We start from the raw sequence: 18,904 nt of genomic DNA on the forward strand, positions 1-18,904 counted from the left end.
ATATGTTCTTTCTACTGATTTGAATGAGAGCTGGATAACACTGTGATTGTACTGAGTTTCATCATTAGCCCAAAAGGTAAATTTGTACTTTGACTGGAGTGCAGCAGACTGACAATTATAATTTATAATTGTTATTGAGCAGGCATAACTACCAGGATGTCATAGTGAGATAAATTGCAAGTCAAATTATTATCATAGGATCAACATTTGTGTCATATACCAGATCTGACTGCTCCACCAATATTGATATCCACTCCACCTAGCTACATATCCTTTCCACTTTTCCTCCCACTTCTGCTCCACCTGTCTCTGCTTGACCGAGTCAGTCCACACATCCACTCCTACACTCCTGCCCGACCACCTTGTCAGTTACCTTCTGCATAGATACCATTCAACTGGAACCCCTTTCCCCATTTAGGTATATACTTTCCCCTTGTCATGTACCAGATCTGACTGCTCTGACAATATTGATATCCACTCTGCTCGACCCTACACCCTTTCCGCCTTTTCCTCCACCTCCACTCCATCCACCCTCTGCTTGATCCAGTCAGCTTCCACATCCGCTTTCGCTCAACCACTTCATTGGTTACCTTCTGTATCAGTTCCATTCAACTGGAACCTCTTTCCCCATTTAGGTATATACTTTCTCCTTCAGCACATAACCCTTACTTCCTGGATCACCAGTATTTCCTATAACCACTTCATTACTGATCTATCGCATACATATTGATATTCGCTCTGACTTATGTTTTCACTGGTGGTAACACTGACAAATTGTATACTCAGTACATAGCCTCATACTATGGACTTCTGATCACTGCCTCCTTACTTAGAAAACACATCATGTACTTAGCTACTTTCCTCAGTCTTAATATTACTTGTCTTCCTGCAGTTTCTACTAGTGGGAATTCTCTGTAGGACCTTGCTCTCTCTGGACACAAGTTTATCTCGTTGTCACCTCTGATCCTCTGCTCCAACTTAGAGTCATGCTCTGAGTCTTCACTCTTACCTCTCTGCCCAATCAACCAATCCCCTTGCTCCCTTCCACCTCAACTGACTTCCTCCACTTCATCCACTCTGCTTCTAGTCAGTCCGCCACTAGTAGCCTTTACCTCCCAACCCACAAAGCAGACCAAAGTGGTCTACCCATCCTATCATCAGACATTGTCAATCCTGCTCCAAATTTGGGGCATGTACTCAGCTAAGGGCTGCAGCACAAGAGCTGAAAGCCAAGCCCCAACCCCTCCACTTCTCCATCCAAGCATGGTACCTAACATCTTCCCTCATTTTCTACTGGTGGGAATTCTCCATAGGACTTTGCTCACTCCAGACACAAGTCTCATCTTGTTGTCGCCTCCACTCCTCTCTCTCTCCAATCCATCATCACTTACACCTCATGTATCATTGTCTACTTACAGTAATATTCCCGACTTTCCTGCACTTTTAGATTGTGGCTCCTTGCATTGTTTTGTAGAGACCAGCTTTCATATGCAAGAACTCTCTTACTACCTATGCAATCTCACCTGTTCCACTCTACCTCTTTGACAGCTCCGCTAATGCAACTATTACAGAAGCAATTGAGTTGTCAATCCAATTCCCGACTGGGGAAGTTACCTCCGAAACATTTTTCATTACTCTGTTGGATTGATTGTGTATGATCATTCTAGGATATAGCTGGCTCTACCAACATAATCCATTGATTAACTGGGTACTGGGCAGCATTGATTTCTGTCTGACATCTCACAGAATGCCTCTGTCACCTCCGATGTCACCTCCATTTCCTAAAGCAAAACTTGCACCTCAGAACAACCCTAGTCCCTAAGCTGCTCCCATCATCACTTCCAACTCGACATCTCCACCTATAGCTCTAATAAATACCATAGCCTTTTGTCGCACCTGTAAGCTAGATGGTTCTGTCCTGTTCAGTATCTACCTCCATCCTTCTGATCCCAAGCTCCGTGTTACGTCCACTTCAGGGGCACCCACTGACCTTAGCAGAATACCTTCTGACTACCATGATTTTGCCGATGTCTTTGACAAAGGCAAGGCTGGAAAACTACTGCCTCATTGCCCCTCTGATTTGAAGATAGATCTAGTGGACAGTGCAACCACGCCCTTGGGAACCATATTCTCCCTTTCCCCTGTTGAGCTAGAGGCTCTTCACAAGTTTCTTGATGACAATATTCCAACGGGATTACTCCGATCATCCTCCTCTCTGCATGGAGCCCCCATCCTCTTTGTAAAAAAGAAGGATGGCTCCCTGCACCTCTGCATCAATTTCTGAGGACTCAATAATATTACAAACAAAGACCGCTATCCTTTGCCTCTCATCACCAACCTTCTCAATTCTCTGAGCCACGCTAAAATCTACACCAAGATCAACCTCAATGCCACTTACCACCTTGTTCACGTTACAGAAGGTGGAACAGCTTGCTTCATCCCTACAAGCCACTATCCTAGCTGAACCAGTACTCTGTGCAGTGGTTGTAATGAACACAGAAGTACTCCACAAGGATATTTTCCCCACCCTTTCCTCCAACCCCATTACTAGTATCCTACTCTCCAATTCACCTGATCCAAGATGGACGGTTGACGCCAAAGGTTTCCTCCATAGAGACAATCACATATACATCCCTGACATAGGTGATCTCCACCTGAGGATTCTCCGCTATATGCATGATCACCCTCTAGTGGGTCATTTTGGCCAGAATCAGACATTAGAACTTATTTGACACAAATATACTTGGCCCGGTATCCATACCTATGTCAAATACTATGTCAAGTTGTGTACTACTTGTGGACAAGCTAAAGTTCCATGCCATAAGCCCTATGGTCTACTCAAGCAGTTACTGATTTCACAGAAATCCTGGAACTCTATATCCATGGATTTCATAGAGCAACTCCCTGTCTCCACCAGCTTCACCACCATTTTAGTTATCATTGACCATCTATCAAAACAATCCATATTCATCCTGACGTTTGATACTATCACACCCTCTGACCTTGTCAAGTCATTCTTACTCCATGTCTTCTCTAAGCACAGAGTACCCTCTCATGTCACCTCCGACTGCAGTACTGAATTTGTGTCCCACTTCTTCCACTCCCTCGGCAAAGCCCTCAATATGTGCCTTCACTTTACTTTAGGGATATCACCCCGAAGATGATGGCTAGACAAAGTGTGCTAACCAGACATTAGAACAGTACCTCTGCATCTACTGTAACTTATCAGCAAGACAATTGGTCAGAGCTGATCCCATTAGTGGAGTTTGCATACAACAATGCTCCTAGTGCTACCACTGGAGTTTCACCCTTTTTTGCAGATAAGGGTTACCATCCTAATATTACAGTACATCCTGAATGCAACCTTACCTCTGCTCGTGCCCACGACTACACAGTTGATCTAGATGAGCTCCATGCCTTTCTCCACTCCAAAATGGCTGAAGTGCAACAGTGCTACCAGGGTCTCCACTGATGCCCGACAAAGTCCCACACCTGAAATTCAAGGTCGGAGATCAGGCCTTCATCAAAGCTAAATATTTCAGCTCAACCAGACCCTCCAAAAATCTATCCAAAAAGAATCTCAGTCCATATACCATCATTGCTCAAGTTGGCACATTATCCTTCACCCTCTGCCTACCTGATACCATGAAGTCTGTTCACCTCATCTTCCATGTTTCACAGCTCAAGCCCACCATGCCAACCTCCTCCACCTCCAGTTGTAGTCAATGGAGAGCTGGAGTTCAAGATTGCAGAAATCCTAGATTCAAAAATTGACCAAAGGCACAAACATTGCAATTTACTCTACCATGTGCACTGGTCCGGATATGAAGGTACTGACAAAGAAAACTCATGGCTGCCTGAGTTTCTTTTGTATATTACACTTTCCGTCTACTCCTGGTACCTTGTATGATCCGACTCTCCATTCCAATCTAACTATGGTATAATGTACATTTTGCTATTACTTTGTACTCCACTGAGCTGTGCCACATAGCCCAGATCCCTATAGTATATAAACCCCATGTATCCCAGTGAAGTTTCTACAAAATGAATATAGACTTGAATCTATCCTAACTACCTCTGACTTGACTTACAGCAGTTTGCGAATCTAATTACACTCGCACAAATGTGAGAAAGTATTGATACATTTGTGAGACTTAGAATTTTTTTACTGTTCTAAGTTACATAATGTTGCGTTGCGTCCCAATATTGATTTTATATCTGTACTGTGCCATACTGTGTTCCTCATAAATCATACAATGGCGAAGGCATTCAAGAGTGCCGAAATTGTTGATGACACTGATATGGATGTCATGGAGCTGACGTCCTCAAGCCTCTCTGAATCAGATTCAGATGAGAACTCGGGGTCTACAGCCATTGTGGAGCAAGCACTGTGTGCACGAGACAGTATCGACTGTGAGCTAGATGCTATGGACCGACCACCACTGGAGGCTTCTGTACCAGCAATGGCTATACCCCCAACTCAACAGCAGCGAAAAAAAGGACAAATGAGTGCATATATCAGGTTTCTTCTGGAGAATGATTGAGTTTGTCTGACTATATGCTTTAGAAAATGCAGCAAAGCAGTGTCAGGCCACGGTAGCTGATGAGTCACCCCTACTGGAGTCTCTCATCACCATGTACAACATCTCGATCTTTCCTATTGCTGAAATGAAGAAGGACGACCCGAAGAAGAGAAAAGGGACCAATACATACTTGAAACTCGGTCTCAGTGAGCCTTTTGACACCTTCAAGGCTCAGGTTCTTCAGAAGATCAACGAGCAAACCAAGCCAGAGAAGATTTCATATGATAACTACACAGCCCTTTATGCCATTCCTTGAGTTTCACCAACTCCGATGTCACTGTCTAACAAAAAAGACTATGAAGAATTTATCAGATGCATCACAAAGGTTAAGGGACTTACAGCATCACTGTATATGCAAGAACTCCGTGTTCTCAAGGTACTAATTTTGTCACTGACAATATTTGTGTGATGTATCAAGCTCACCAGCCAATATTGTCCTGTCGCAGCGCAAGGGACATCCTTCTGATAAAGAAAATGACGGAGATATAGATTCTGGTAGCAGCACAGATGATGATTCTGATGAACCGAGGAAGAAGAGGAAGAAAAAGAATGACAAAAAGAAGACTCAGGTATGATGTTATACTCTGAGTCATCACACCAGAGCTTATATGATTTGTACTAGGCACCAAAAGCCAGTAACATTGACGATAGTGACAAACCTCTCAATAAGAATATCTGAGATCTGTGTAACCAATGGGTTTGCCACAAGAAACCTGGGTGCCCCAGCGAACACTGCTATGTCAATGCAGCTGATGGCAGGTCCCATGTTGCCCTCTCCTTCCCCCTTCTTGAGTGTTGGGGTTCAGCAATGGAACACCAACATGTTTTCTTTATGTTTGAGTTGCCCTTGCTGAATATATTGGGTTAGCTCAAAGGTGCCAAATATGCAACAATCAAGATGCCTCCCAATCATGCCCACTTTAGCATCATTCCCACCGAGTTACTTGGTCGCCCATCACTTCTGTCTATCCGTCGTCAACAACTCGATGAACAAACAAAGGTGAAGGCTGCAACTGCGGCTCTGAATCCTCCTCTTGCACCATCTCTGAGTCAACCTGTCATCAATGTGAATTTTCTACCTGAAATGTTCCAGCCTGTCCAAGCCATAGATCCCATTCCAACCCATATTCCTGCAGCCTTGGCACCGCTCCCTGGTGTGCATGCTACTGCATCCTTGTTGTTACCAACTCAGCTTGCTACTCCTGGGCTGAGGATGAGTCTTGCTGATTTTTGTGTTGCTTTTGATGTTTCCAATGCTCTGCAGGCTAAACTCTCAAATAATAGGTTCACATCCTCACATTCTCTTCGCTTTGCTTCTTTGGATGATCTCAAAACTATTGGGATACTTTGTGGCGAGCTTGCACAACTCAAGGATGCTGTTTGTCGCTGGTGCAGCGAGTAATTATACCTATGTTTTCACGTCTTCAAGTTCTCCATTGCATGTCTATCTCACTGCTAGCAAGAGCGAAAGGTTGAAGTGTATTATAACATTGCTGTAACTGTATCCCAAATGTTGTACTCTAGAAATAGTCCGAGTGGCAAATGTAACCTTCAGCATCATCAGCTGTGATGATGTCTAGTATCTCGCACAAGTTATGGAAAATACTGTCCATGCCCGTTACAAAGAGGTCATGGTTCTGATGAATCCATGATTTGATCTTGGAGAAGGCTTCTTCTATTGGGTTCAAATCTGGTGAGTACAGTGGGAGAAATCTGATTCGAACACCTATGAAACTTTGACATGATGAGTCCCGATACATAAAATTAATGACAGACCAAATCTCTCTGCCAGCTTGCGGATTTCTTCCCCATGATGAATGCGAGCATTATCCATGACAAGAACACTATTCTTGCCAGGATATGCATAATGTGATAGCCACATTAGTATGAATGTAGGAGCTCACAACTGAATGTTCTAGAAAATGTAAGTAACCCTTCCGACGTAATGATCCTTCTATGATGTGGCCAGCAATGATTCCATCAATAGACATGGCTGCAACAGCTGTCAGCCACCTGCCTCACACAAAAACACCTCTCATGCTAGCACATTTGCTTTTCTTTGCCTGGACATATCTCCAAAATGAGGTATGTTCATCTACTGAAGTCTCATCAATGAAACAAAGTGTTAGTTGTGGTGATTGAGCACCTTATGGTGCGAGTTATTTGTGTTATGATGTTGCTTCCTCTATTGGACTCTCACTTAGCATGTGATGTGAATTCCTTACTTACTTAGGCAGTGTTTACACTTGTTTACATAGACTCGCCCATAGGTAGCAAGTCCTGTGTTGGTTGCTCTTCAGCAACTGACACTGGACTATAGGTATAGTACACTCATTAGTTTACACAACACAATAGCAACTGACACTGGACTATAGTCCTGTTCACTCTCATTAGCTCACTTGTGGCTTGGTTCACTTGGTTATTCTAACACAGCTTCCTTATGCATGTAATTCAGGTACTTTTACAAGCTGTTAGGTACCGTGCTGGCTCAGGAGGCAGAGGGGTCAGGGCTTGGCTTCAGCTCTTGTGCTGCGCCCTTAGCCGAGTATGTGCCCCAAATTTGGAGCAGGTCCGACGTTGTCTGATGATAGGACAAGTGAACCGTTTCAGTCCGCTTTGAGGGTTGGGAAGTAAGAGCTACTAGCAGCAAGCCGACTAGGAGCGGAGCAGAGAAGGCGGGGAGTGATGTGGAGGGTGGATAGGAGCAGGGGAAGGTTTGGTAGGAGTGGGGAAGGCGGAGGATGGGAAAAGGGACAAGGAGAATATTGATAGGGGCAGAAGAATAAAGCAAGCACTTAGAGCACGGCTCTAAGTCAGAGCGGAGGGTCAGAGGTGACAACAAGTTGAGACTTGTGTCCAGAAGAGGCAAGGTTCTACTGAGAATTGTCACAAGAGGTAACTGCGAGAAGACAAGTCATATTAAGACTGAGGAAAATATCTAAGTACATGATATGTTATATACTTCTATGTATGAGGCAGTGACCAGGATAACTATGTTGTAAAGCTATGCACCAAGGATATAGTTTGTAAGTACTTTACACAGGTGAAGCCATAAGTCGGAGTGGATATCAATATCTACGCGTGGGATCAGCGATCGAGTGGTAATAGGAATTACCGGTGATCCGAAAGTCTTGTTGATGATGCTCCCTCCCATGACCCTCCTGCTTATGATGCCACTCCCCCTCAAACAATACTTTTGGAGGAGGCACCCTGCCCACCATGACAAATCAAGACCCAAAGAATGAAGAGGACAGTCACGGTAGTGGCCGATGGTCTTACATCCAGTTTCTAGCTGTGGGGAGAAAATATCTAGGAAATCCACTGTGAGTACCACTAGTATTAATGTCAATAGCTTATTGATGTTCTTACCCCAGGCAAAGATTCAAAAATCAAGAAAGAGAAAGCAGCCTCACCTTGTCCAAAATTCACACAAGCTGCCCACATTCAATCCTGCCAATGTCACTCTCCACCAAATCATTCTGAACACTGATTCCTTGAATATGCTAAAGCATGCTGTTGGCACCACCTCCTTTCTTCACCAGAAGGTTAGAGAAGCACTGGTGAAGGAGAAGTTGAAAGCATGTGCTCTAGCATCCTTCAATTTGAACCCACAAGATGAATCAGCCATAGGCAGGTATCAGATACATTCACAGAGGTGCCAAGAGTGTGACACTGTGCAAAACAGTTGATGCTGAAGTCTGCCAAATGTGCTAGGGAGTGGAGTTTATGTAGTACTTTGCAAGATGTGAGAGCTTATGTAGTGGATGTGGAAAGTAGGATTATACTATGATGAAAATAGTGTATATGAAGTTGAGAAAATAAATAGTGGACTCAGCAACTGATGCGCATGTCTATGAGGACACTTGCTCTGTCGACTTTTTCACTCTCCCAGGGAAATATTTCCTGGCAGATGCAGGATATCCTCTACGTCCTGGGCTACTTGCGCCCTACTGAAGTGTGCATTATCACCTTGCCGAATGGGGTCGCACAACCATACAGTGAGTTCTTACTTGATTCATAGACCTCATGCTAAGTTTTATGGGCCCTCAAATAAAGAGGAATTGTGTCATATACCTGATCTGACTGCTCCGATATTGATATCTGCTCCACTTTCCGACCACCTCCACACCATCCATCCTCTGCTCTGTCCAATCACAGTCCGCATTCCGCTTCTACGCTTCCGCTCGACCACCCAACCAGTCCCCTTCCATAACATCTCCATTCAACTGGATCCGCTTTCCCCTTTTGGATATATACTTCCCCCTTCAGTACATAGACCATTACTTCCGGATCACCAGTACATTCCTATTACCGCTCAATCACTGATCCACTCCGACTTATGTCTTTGCCTGTGTAAGTACTTACAAATTATATCCTTGGTACATAGTTTTGCAACATAGTTATCCTGGTCACTGCCTCACACTTAGAAGTATATAACATATCCTGTACTTAGATATTTTCCCCAGTCTTAATATTACTTGTCTTCTCGCAGTTTCTACTTGTAAGAATTCTCAGTAGGACCTTGCCTCCTCCAGACACAAGTTTCACCTTGTTGTCACCTCCAACCCTCCACTCCGACTTAGAGCCATGCTCTAAGTCTTCTCTTAACTTCTCCGCCCCTGTCAAGTATTCCCCCTGCTTCTTGCTGCCCTCCGCATTATCCTCCGCCTCCTCCGCTCCTATCAAGTATTCCCCCAGCTCCTTTCCACCCTCCCCATTATCCTCTGTCTTCTCTGCTCCGCTCCTAGTTGGTCCACCACTAGTAGCTCTTACTTCCCAACCCTCAAAGCGGACCCAAGCGATCCACTCATCCTATCGTCGGACAACGTCGGACCCGCTCCAAATTGGGGGCACGTACTTGGCTAAGGGCGCAGTGCAAGAGCTGAAGCCAAGCCCCGACCCCTCTGCTTCCTGAGCTGGCATAGTACCTGACAAATTGTTTAATTTGTGTCATGTGTCAGCATGAAACATTGTCAAGCATATCTTTGGCGTTCTCAAGCAACATTTTTGGATACTACTTCTGTCACCCATATATTCTATGGAGGTACGGGCCCACATTCCCACCACTACGTGCTATAACATACATGACCCTAGTGTTAGAATAACCAAGTGAACCAAGCCACAAGTGAGCTAATGAGAGTGAACAGGACTATAGTCCAGTGTCAGTTGCTGTTGTGTTGTGTAAACTAATGAGTGTACTATACCTATAGTCCAGTGTCAGTTGCTAAAGAGCAACCAACACAGGACTTGCTACCTATGGGCGAGTCTATGTGAACAAGTGTAAACACTGCCTAAGTAAGTAAGGAATTCACATCACATGCTAAGTAAGAGTCCAATAGAGGAAGCAACATCATAAGACAAATAGCTGGCACCATAAGGTGCTCAATCACCACAACTAACAGATATCTATGCCAATATCAAGCGTGCAGACTTACGGGCATCTCTCGCATATATTCTCACACTTCAGAATGCATCATTAGATGACCCCGGCACTGGTCTCAGTCCAGACGCCATCGAGAGACTCAAGAATCTACCCAACTACGATGACCCTGAACTCAGACTTGCTATCTGTCTGTACCTGGCACTCACCAACGCCGACAATGATTACACAAAAGCAGTCTCTGCTATCAACGAGTACAATGATGCTGAGCTCTCTTCACATCATCAGTCGCAGATCACCGGAGTTGAGGAAATGAAGCACAATATGTGCATCAACACTTGCATTGGCTTCACTGGCCCTTTTGCATCTCTCAATCACTGTCCGGAGTGTCAGGAGTTCCAACATGCTTTGGTTCTGACATTATGCACTTATTATCACTCAATATCCCTGACCTCTTAATCCCTCTCTGGCGTGGGACATTTGAATGTGACAAGGACAATGATAAATCCACTTGGACGTGGGCAGTTTTTGTTGGCAATGTTTGGAAGGAGTTTGGTAGATTTGTTGAGGAGTCCACATCACACCTTCCTGGGTGTTTTGACCATCCACCCTGAAATCCCGAGAAGAAGATCAATAGTGGCTACAAAGCATGGGTGTTTACACTACTCCTCTATGGCCTATGCATCGTTTTCCTTCATGGCGTGCTTCCTAATCAATATTGGGTTCACTTCTCCAAGCTTGTCCGAGCTGTCCGTATCATCTCACAACACCACATCACCCAAACTGAGCTTTGTGTGGCTGCTCGCCTCATGATAGAGTTCATTGAGGAATTCAAGGACTTATACTACCAGTGTCATGTGGACCACATTCATTTCATGTGACAGAGTATTCACGCTCTTGGACACTATGCTACTGAAGTGCAAAGTAAGGGTCCTCTCGTGTGCGCTTCACAGTGGACTGTGGAACGAACAATTGGAAATCTTGTTGTAGAAATGCGCCAACCATCAAAACCTTACAAAAATCACTCGCAGCGTGCTTTTTGGCACACTCAGCACAACACCCTCATGTCAATTTTCCCCATTCTTGATCCTGACTACAACAAGCCACCCTTTCCCAAATGGTTAAAAGATATTGGTGGTGGCTACGCACTACTCAAACAACAAGAATGTCATTGACACTCAACATCTATTGCTGAAGGGCGTATCATTCAACTCTACCTTGAAGCTTATTATCCACAGTCACCTGAGTTTGGCTATTTCAATGATGATGGGAGTTTTCGTGTCATATACTGGGCTCGACTGCGGCTACCAAATGGCCAAACAAGCCGGTCATTATTTGCAACAAGGGAACAACAACACAATGCTCGGTGTGCCCACATCACAAAGGCATTTATTTCATCCAAGTTTAGTCAAGCAAATACTAATTTCATTGAGTAGCTGATTATCGAGGGTGCTGTATACCTTGCCGAACCATGAGTCCGCATCACTCCCATGACAACAATCCTGCTTATGACCTGTTCTCAATGGATTCAACAGCACATAGACACAGATCTTATGTTCAGCATGACCCTTACTCATCTACTAGTGACCTTTCTGATGCACTACTGCAGTTGCCAGATTCCATGCATTGTCCATCCTTTGATCATCGTCCATCCTTTGATGACAGCCGCAGGAGAACAAGTTGGACAAAACACGACAATGATTTATTCTATCAAAGTGTATGTACTATTTTCTTCATACATGTTGCGCTTGCAAGCTAACAGTGTCCTTGTAGGACAGCAATTCATTCAGTGGCAGGTCTGCAAGTGACAGTTCATCTTCATTCTCGCATTCTTCAATTTATCCTCACTCACACATGCATTCGCATTCTCATACATCCCATGGCCCCCATTCACAAAATTCCCATGCATATAATCAGCATACTGCCATTCCACATCCCCAGTCACAACACAAGTCACTTTATCTTGAAAACGCAGAACTCACAGATGTACTATGGCAAGAAAGTCAGATTTTGAAGAATAACTGGTATGACATGAAGTGCAAGCACAATATTGAAGTTGCAATGCTCACATCACGACTTGAACAGACAGAGTAAGTCCCAATTCATTGTGCATCACTATGAGTTGCTAGCTTATATGTGAATCTCAAGGACATTATATCAACAACTTCTTAAGCCCATGGATGTGTTAGCTGCTAGTACCACTGGGAGTGGCCCACAAGACCCCTTCCTTGAGCTTTATTGCATGGTGCGTGATGCTGACAAGACACTACCTACATATCAACGAGAGGATTACCATGGCACATATTATTAGACAAAGGAGGAATGGCAGTGGGAGTATCAAAATGGCCGTGGCATTCTTACCGTCAAGAAGTCATCAAAGTCAGGTGCAACACATTTATCTTGTTGCTGAAGATGGCCTTGTTGCTTCAGAATCAGAGCAACCAAAAATGCGAAATCAACTTCATGCAGCCTGGCATACACTGCTTGATGAAGGTCTAGCCCCAACAATGTGGATGACCGCTGACATCCATGCCCTCAAATTCATCCGTTTCACTATGTGCTGATCGTTTGTCCACTTCCGACTCTGTGACGGATACTGGAAAATAGATACCTTCACTAGTCGACATTATCCGCAGTGGACATCTCACCCCAAAGAAGATAACCAAGTCAAGGTGAAGCGAGAAAAAGTGGACGCCATGAATGTCAAGGTCGAACAAGTAACTCAAGACTCCACATCTGCTGCAGTACCTTCCACATTTAAACAGCCCCAGTCAATTGCTATCTCACCTCTAGTGCGCATCTCAAAGAAGAAGAAAGAAGTTCATCGCATTCCCTCTCCCCCAGTGTTCTCTCCTGTGCCCTCTGCTGCTCATCATGATACATACCTGGTTGCTGAAATGACTCAAATTGGTGCTATGCCTGACAGACCCACCTTTGAACATATCTCTGACAAACCTGTCGGAGCAGCTCGTGACAACCCTGTTGCTTTTGAGCCTGGTGCTCTTGATAAGCCAATTAACCTTACTAGTTCCGATGCAAATGTTCAGTTGTCTCAACCTGCCATAGTAGGTCCACTGAGGCTCGAAGTTCAGGAAAGTCTCTCTTGTTGTTGTATGACTCGGATCTAACATCAGTAACAATCACCATTAGATTATGAATCCACTCAAAGGTCTGTTTCCAGACCAATCAGACAGCCATTCTGCAGATATCATCTCTGTACCTGGGCCTTCCAGCATTACTACGGTGCATATAGCAAGCACTTCCGTTGGCGACATGGATCCAAGTCCTATGGTGATTGAGCACCTTATGGTGTGAGTTATTTGTCTTATGATGTTGCTTCCTTACTTACTTAGGTAGTGTTTACACTTGTTTACATAGACTCGCCCATAGGTAGCAAGTCCTGTGTTGGTTGCTCTTCAGCAACTGACACTGGACTATAGGTATAGTACACTCATTAGTTTACACAACACAATAGCAACTGACACTGGACTATAGTCCTGTTCACTCTCATTAGCTCACTTGTGGCTTGGTTCACTTAGTTATTCTAACATTTGCTGCATAGTTCTGTCGTCTACTGCGTAGTCTGTCATCCTGCATATCCCACATAGTTTGCAATTGCTTTGTCGTCATCGACCCACATGTTTACATGCCCATACATGCCTGCCATATTTGGCGAAATTCGTTACAGTTCATTACAGATATTGGTTGAAACATACAGGCGCATACAGGTACTGTTTTGACGTCTATGGGCCTGGAGTGGCCTTTGACTGGAGTGTATGGCTTGTGTCAATAAGTCATCACTAACTTGCACGCTGTCAGGCCCTCCTTTGACAAACCATTCAAAGACATCAGTGAGCCGGTTGATGAGGCCTTGCATCTCCACCACAGCGGCTGCCGGCGTAATCTTTGCTGCCTTCGAAGCACTACTGATCTTTGTGGCATGGCTATGCTGGGACCGGATTGATTTGACTAGCAAGATATTAGCTATTGAATACGTAAGAAAAAGTAAGAATACTTTGGGATGTGACGTCAATACAGCTGCCGCCACAGGTCCTTCAATCCCAGCCTCATTCTCATTGTCCGATGCTCATATAGATAATTCATAAGGGTGGTGATCTCGCCATCAGTCCACTGGGCATGGGGGAGCTTAGCCTGAGGGGGGGCATTTACTTAGGGTTGGGCCATGAGGAGTGGTATATTGAGCACAGATCACAGTATCGCAACAGCGCCAGCAAAAAGTCTCTTGCGCCGCTCTAGGGTTAGATGAGGGTAGCTATCCATCAATAATATGTACAGTAGGAAGGAGGTAAAGTTCAAGCTCTGACATCTCGGAATGATGCTGATGAACTGTTGTGTGAACATCAACAAGCAAATGTTGGCCAGCATCAGGTTTCCAAACTAGCTCTAATGGAATCAGATCCTCTGCTGTGCAGTGTTTGAGTCAGTCGAGGCCAACATTGGATGGCAATGGGATGATGGTGAGCTCAGGGGTGTTTGTGTGGGCATTGAGTGTCTTGGTGAACTCATCAGGATCATCATCGACATCATCAAGAATTGCACAATTCAAGTCCTCCGGATCTTCATGGTTGTCGATCCTAAGGACAGAGGGTGCAGTGGCAGGGAAGCCCATCTCAAACAAGAGATTTCGCATCCAGCGGATCTCCTTGCCTGCCTCAACTGCAGCCATGTACTCAGCTTCAGTGGTGGACAAGGCCACAATGCTTTGAAGCTTCGACGACCAGGAGACAGCACCAAGGCCAATCTTGACCAGGTAGCCACCAGTGGAGCGACCAGTGTCTTTGCATCCACCATGATCAGCATCAGAGAATGTGGAGAAGAGTTCGATGGAATTGGGATCAGGAGCATAGGTGATGGAGTAGTCTGCAGTGCCCTTCAGATAGCGAAGCAGGTGCTTGACAGCTTGCCAATGGGCAGGGCCAGGGTTGGAGTTGAATCGAGCTAAACAGCCAACAGCGTAGGCAATGTCTGGTCTGGTGGTGGTGGCAAGATACATCAGAGCACCCACAGCTTCAAGGTAAGGAGTGGATCGCATGTCCTGAGTCTCATCAGCAGTCTGGGGACACTGAGCACGAGTGAGTCGAAGATTGGGCTGCATGGGAGTGGAGACAGGCTTGCAATCAGCCATGCTGAAGCGATCAAGGATGTCAAGGCAGTACTGGTGCTGGGAGATGGTGATGGAGTGCTTGGAGCGATCCCTGTCAATCTTGATGCCTAGAAGCTGGGTGGTAGGGCCCAAGTCTCGAAGCTTGAAGTGCTGAGACAAGTCCTTGATGATCTGATCAATTGCAGAAGCGGACTTCGATGCAAAGGTCATGTCATCAACAAAGACAGGCAAGATGATCCTGACTTCACCCTTGACATAGATATAGATGCTGGCATCAGAGTAGGACTGGGTGAATCCAATAGACTCGAGAACAGAGCGCATTTTCTTGTTCCAGCGATTGCCACCTTGCTTGGTTCCATAGATGCTCTTCTGAAGAAGGCAGACCATCTTCTTGGGATCACCTTCAGCAAAGCCTTCAGGTTGTTCCATGTAGACGTCGCAGTCCATCTCCCCATTGAGATAGGCATGTGAGATGTCGATGGAGCGAAGGTGGAGGTCATGGATGGCAGCCATAGCAAGGACAATGCGAATGGTGGGCATATGCACAGTTGGAGCAAATATTTCGACATAGTCAAAGCCAGGACGCTGGTTGTAGCCCTTGGCAACAAGTCTGCCCTTGTAGCGCTCAATAGAGCCATCAGCATTGCGCTTCACCTTGAATATCCACTTGGAGCCAATGACCTTGATTCCAGCTGGTCTAGGTACGAGTTTCCAAGTCCCATTGCTGCGATGAGCATTGAGTTCCTCAAGAGCTGCTTGATTCCACTGCTCTGCATCAAGTCGAGTCAATGCCTCCCTATAAGACAATGGCTCAGTGGAAGAGCTGGTAGACAAGGCAAGCTCAAATCCTTGAGCAAAGTCAGCATCCTCAGTCTCATCATCAACAACATCAGTTAGCTGAGCTGGAGAGAGCTTCCACCAGTCTCTGGGAGGTTGCCTGTTGCATCGAGGCAGTCTGGCACCAATGCCTGTGGGAGATGGTGGTCTAGGAGGTGGATTGGGACGAGCTGCAGGAGGAGGAGTGACTGGATCAGGAACAGGGACGACAGGAGGGACATCAGGAACTGCTGGAGGCACCACATCTCCCCCTTGATCCAGTGACTCATCAGAACTGGACTCATCATAGTCAGAGTCAGAGTCAGAGTCATCTGAATGAGGAGGATAGTAATAGGAGGGCGCTGCTGGGGGCTCAGAGGTAGTCTTCGACTGTCTGGGAGGATGGGGAGCATTGACAGGAGGTGCTGGAGCGATGGGAGCTGGAATGGATGGACTGGATGGGCGCTTGGACAGAGGGAAGTATCTTTCATCAAAGTCAGCCCATTCACAGATGATTGTCTTCTTGGAGGTGGGGTTGTAGAACTTCCAGCCCTTGTAGCCAGCAGGGTAGCCAATGAAGACGCACTTTTCCATGTGGGAGCCAAGTCCATCTCTCTTGTCCCTCTGGACGTGCACATAGGCAGTGCATCCCCAAACTCGAAGATGTGAGACATCAGGCTTATTACCATGCCACAGCTCATAGGGTGTAGCCCTGTCTACAGCTTCAGTAGGGCATCTGTTCCAGACATGGACCAGAGCAGCAAGACACTCGCCCCAGAAGGCCTTGGGAAGCCCAGACTCGTCCAGCATAGCAGTGAGTCGCTCAGAGAGGACTCTGTTAGCTCTCTCAGCAACCCCATTCTGCTGTGGTCTAGCGCGAACAGTGTGCTGCCTCTCAATGCCACACTGGGTGGTGAATTCAATGAAGGCGTTGCTCATGTACTCCCCTCCCTTGTCATCTCTGAGGATCTTTAGCTTTCGCTCTGACTGGTTCTCAGCATAGGCCTTGAATGTCTTGAAAGCCTCAAAGACATCAGACTTAGCTTTAATAGGGAGCACAAAGCGAAATCGAGAGAAGTCGTCGATGAATGTGACCCAATAGCGATAGCCAGAGAAGCTGGGGTAGGGGACCTTATGGACATCGGTGTGGACAAGCTCCAGAGGTCGAGTAGCACGCCATTGAGATGAGGGGAATGGGTTTGCATGCATCTTGCCAGCTAAGCATGGCTCACAGATGGGATCTGGCATTTTCTTTGAATCTAGCTTCAGTCCAGTGACCATGTCATGATCAATAAGCTTTTTGACACCTGCTAAGTGATGGTGGGCGAGTCTCCTGTGCCATAGATCCAAGTCCAGAGGTAGAGTGGTCGCTGCAGAGGCATATTCAGAGAGAGGGATGGTGGAGCCATCTAAGAATGCTGCATTGCTGCTGCTGATGGGTGCAACAAACAATGTGGTGCCTGCAGGACGCTGAAATGACATCTTGGTGGAGTCAATGGTGACATGGAAGCCACTGTGGCGAGTGAGGTGGAGGACAGAGAGCAGGTTGTTGCGAAGGTCAGGGACATGTAACACTCTTGAAAACTCGACAGGTCTAACGCTCTTGCCATCAATGACTGGGTTGAAGACCACAGTGCCAACACCAGCAGAGTAGACAAAGGTGTTGTCAGCTAGCTTGATAGGGATGCGATTGGGAGTGTAATTGCGAAGCCAGTGACGATGAGGGGTCATGTGGGATGTGGCACCTGTGTCTGCATTCCAGTCGACAGTAGCATCAAGTTGAAGGGGACAGATAGTGCTTGAAGGGTCAAAAGAGCGAAGACAAGCAGTGCCAGCAAACTCAATGATAGTAGAGTTGATAGGAATAGGAAAGGAAGTGGGAGAGGGCGATGCAGTGGGGTCTGTGAGACTCTGAGTCTTCCTGGAGAGCTTCTTGGTCTTCTTCCTCCTGCTACGACGCTGTCTAGAGTACAGGGAGGCAAGGGTAGACCAGATAAGCACAGGATGATCTTCAACAGCATCAATCTGGGACCTCATCTCCAATGGGCAAGCCAGATAGAGTTCCCCAGCAGCTTGGTCAGCCTTAATGTCCCATACAGCCTGTGCCTCAGGCTGTGAGTCTGCAGGACGCTTCTCAGAGCCACTGACAAGCAGCCACAAGCCCTTGGAGCGCAGGTAAGACTCCATCTCTGATCTCCAGATAAGATAGTTAGAAGAGCTGAGTTGAGTGATAGTCATGGGTGACATAGCAAGGGATCGGGTGGCAAGTAGGACGGTCTAGGATGATGCAGGACGTTCAGGGAAGCAATGGACACGACAGGGAGCGACAGGGGTGGGAGTGAGCAACAGGGGGTAGATGACCAAAAGGGGCTATGGAAAATTTCAACAAAGCCACTTGGTTGAACTCCTCAAAAGCAACACAATGGGTGTTCCAACAGTCCAAATGGTGCTCAGACACAAAGATAAGGGTTTCCTGGGGCGTAGAATGCGATGGAATACACTAGGGAAGGAGTGGAGCAGCAGTTGGATGAGGAATGAATGACTTGAGGTCCTTAAAGCGCAGGGCTCATAACCTGTTAGAATAACCAAGTGAACCAAGCCACAAGTGAGCTAATGAGAGTGAACAGGACTATAGTCCAGTGTCAGTTGCTATTGTGTTGTGTAAACTAATGAGTGTACTATACCTATAGTCCAGTGTCAGTTGCTGAAGAGCAACCAACACAGGACTTGCTACCTATGGGCGAGTCTATGTAAACAAGTGTAAACACTGCCTAAGTAAGTAAGGAATTCACATCACATGCTAAGTGAGAGTCCAATAGAGGAAGCAACATCATAACACAAATAACTCGCACCATAAGGTGCTCAATCACCACAACTAACACAATGTTCAGAAAAGTGTCCTTGATGGTGAGGATGATGCTCATGCTGCAGCTGCAGCCAATGCGGACTCTGTGATTGTTGATAAAGGGCAGCCTGTGTGACGGATCACTTGTCAACACC

At 46.0% G+C, this 18,904-nt stretch overlaps 4 protein-coding genes across 4 annotated transcripts; all 4 read left to right on the top strand.

Annotated features, from left to right (window-relative positions):
- Positions 1-4,256: 4,256 nt before the first annotated feature.
- On the top strand, positions 4,257-4,839 carry EDB91DRAFT_1254310 (uncharacterized protein; the record flags this gene model as incomplete). The annotated part of the gene is made up of 2 exons (XM_041323798.1): positions 4,257-4,509; positions 4,568-4,839. 2 exons carry the CDS (start codon positions 4,257-4,259, stop codon positions 4,837-4,839), a joined length of 525 nt encoding a protein of 174 aa, XP_041171326.1.
- Positions 4,840-5,481: 642 nt separating this feature from the next.
- On the top strand, positions 5,482-5,985 carry EDB91DRAFT_1254311 (uncharacterized protein; the record flags this gene model as incomplete). The annotated part of the gene is made up of 1 exon (XM_041323799.1): positions 5,482-5,985. One exon carries the CDS (start codon positions 5,482-5,484, stop codon positions 5,983-5,985), a length of 504 nt encoding a protein of 167 aa, XP_041171327.1.
- Positions 5,986-10,011: 4,026 nt separating this feature from the next.
- EDB91DRAFT_1061642 (uncharacterized protein) lies at positions 10,012-10,422 on the top strand (the record flags this gene model as incomplete). The annotated part of the gene is made up of 1 exon (XM_041314466.1): positions 10,012-10,422. A coding segment is annotated over one exon (411 nt), but the record flags the coding sequence as incomplete, so codon positions are not given.
- Positions 10,423-11,027: 605 nt separating this feature from the next.
- EDB91DRAFT_1086772 (uncharacterized protein) lies at positions 11,028-13,672 on the top strand (the record flags this gene model as incomplete). The annotated part of the gene is made up of 11 exons (XM_041316108.1): positions 11,028-11,130; positions 11,161-11,329; positions 11,573-11,680; positions 11,726-11,759; positions 11,881-12,053; positions 12,112-12,208; positions 12,275-12,347; positions 12,394-12,456; positions 12,571-13,028; positions 13,114-13,246; positions 13,572-13,672. The coding sequence occupies 11 exons, from the start codon at positions 11,028-11,030 to the stop codon at positions 13,670-13,672; spliced, it is 1,512 nt and encodes a 503-aa protein (XP_041171329.1).
- Positions 13,673-18,904: the final 5,232 nt, after the last annotated feature.

The sequence above is a fragment of the Suillus paluster genome, assembly GCF_016628075.1.
Source record: "Suillus paluster strain FC165 chromosome Unknown EDB91scaffold_105, whole genome shotgun sequence".
NCBI lineage: Eukaryota > Fungi > Basidiomycota > Agaricomycetes > Boletales > Suillaceae > Suillus > Suillus paluster.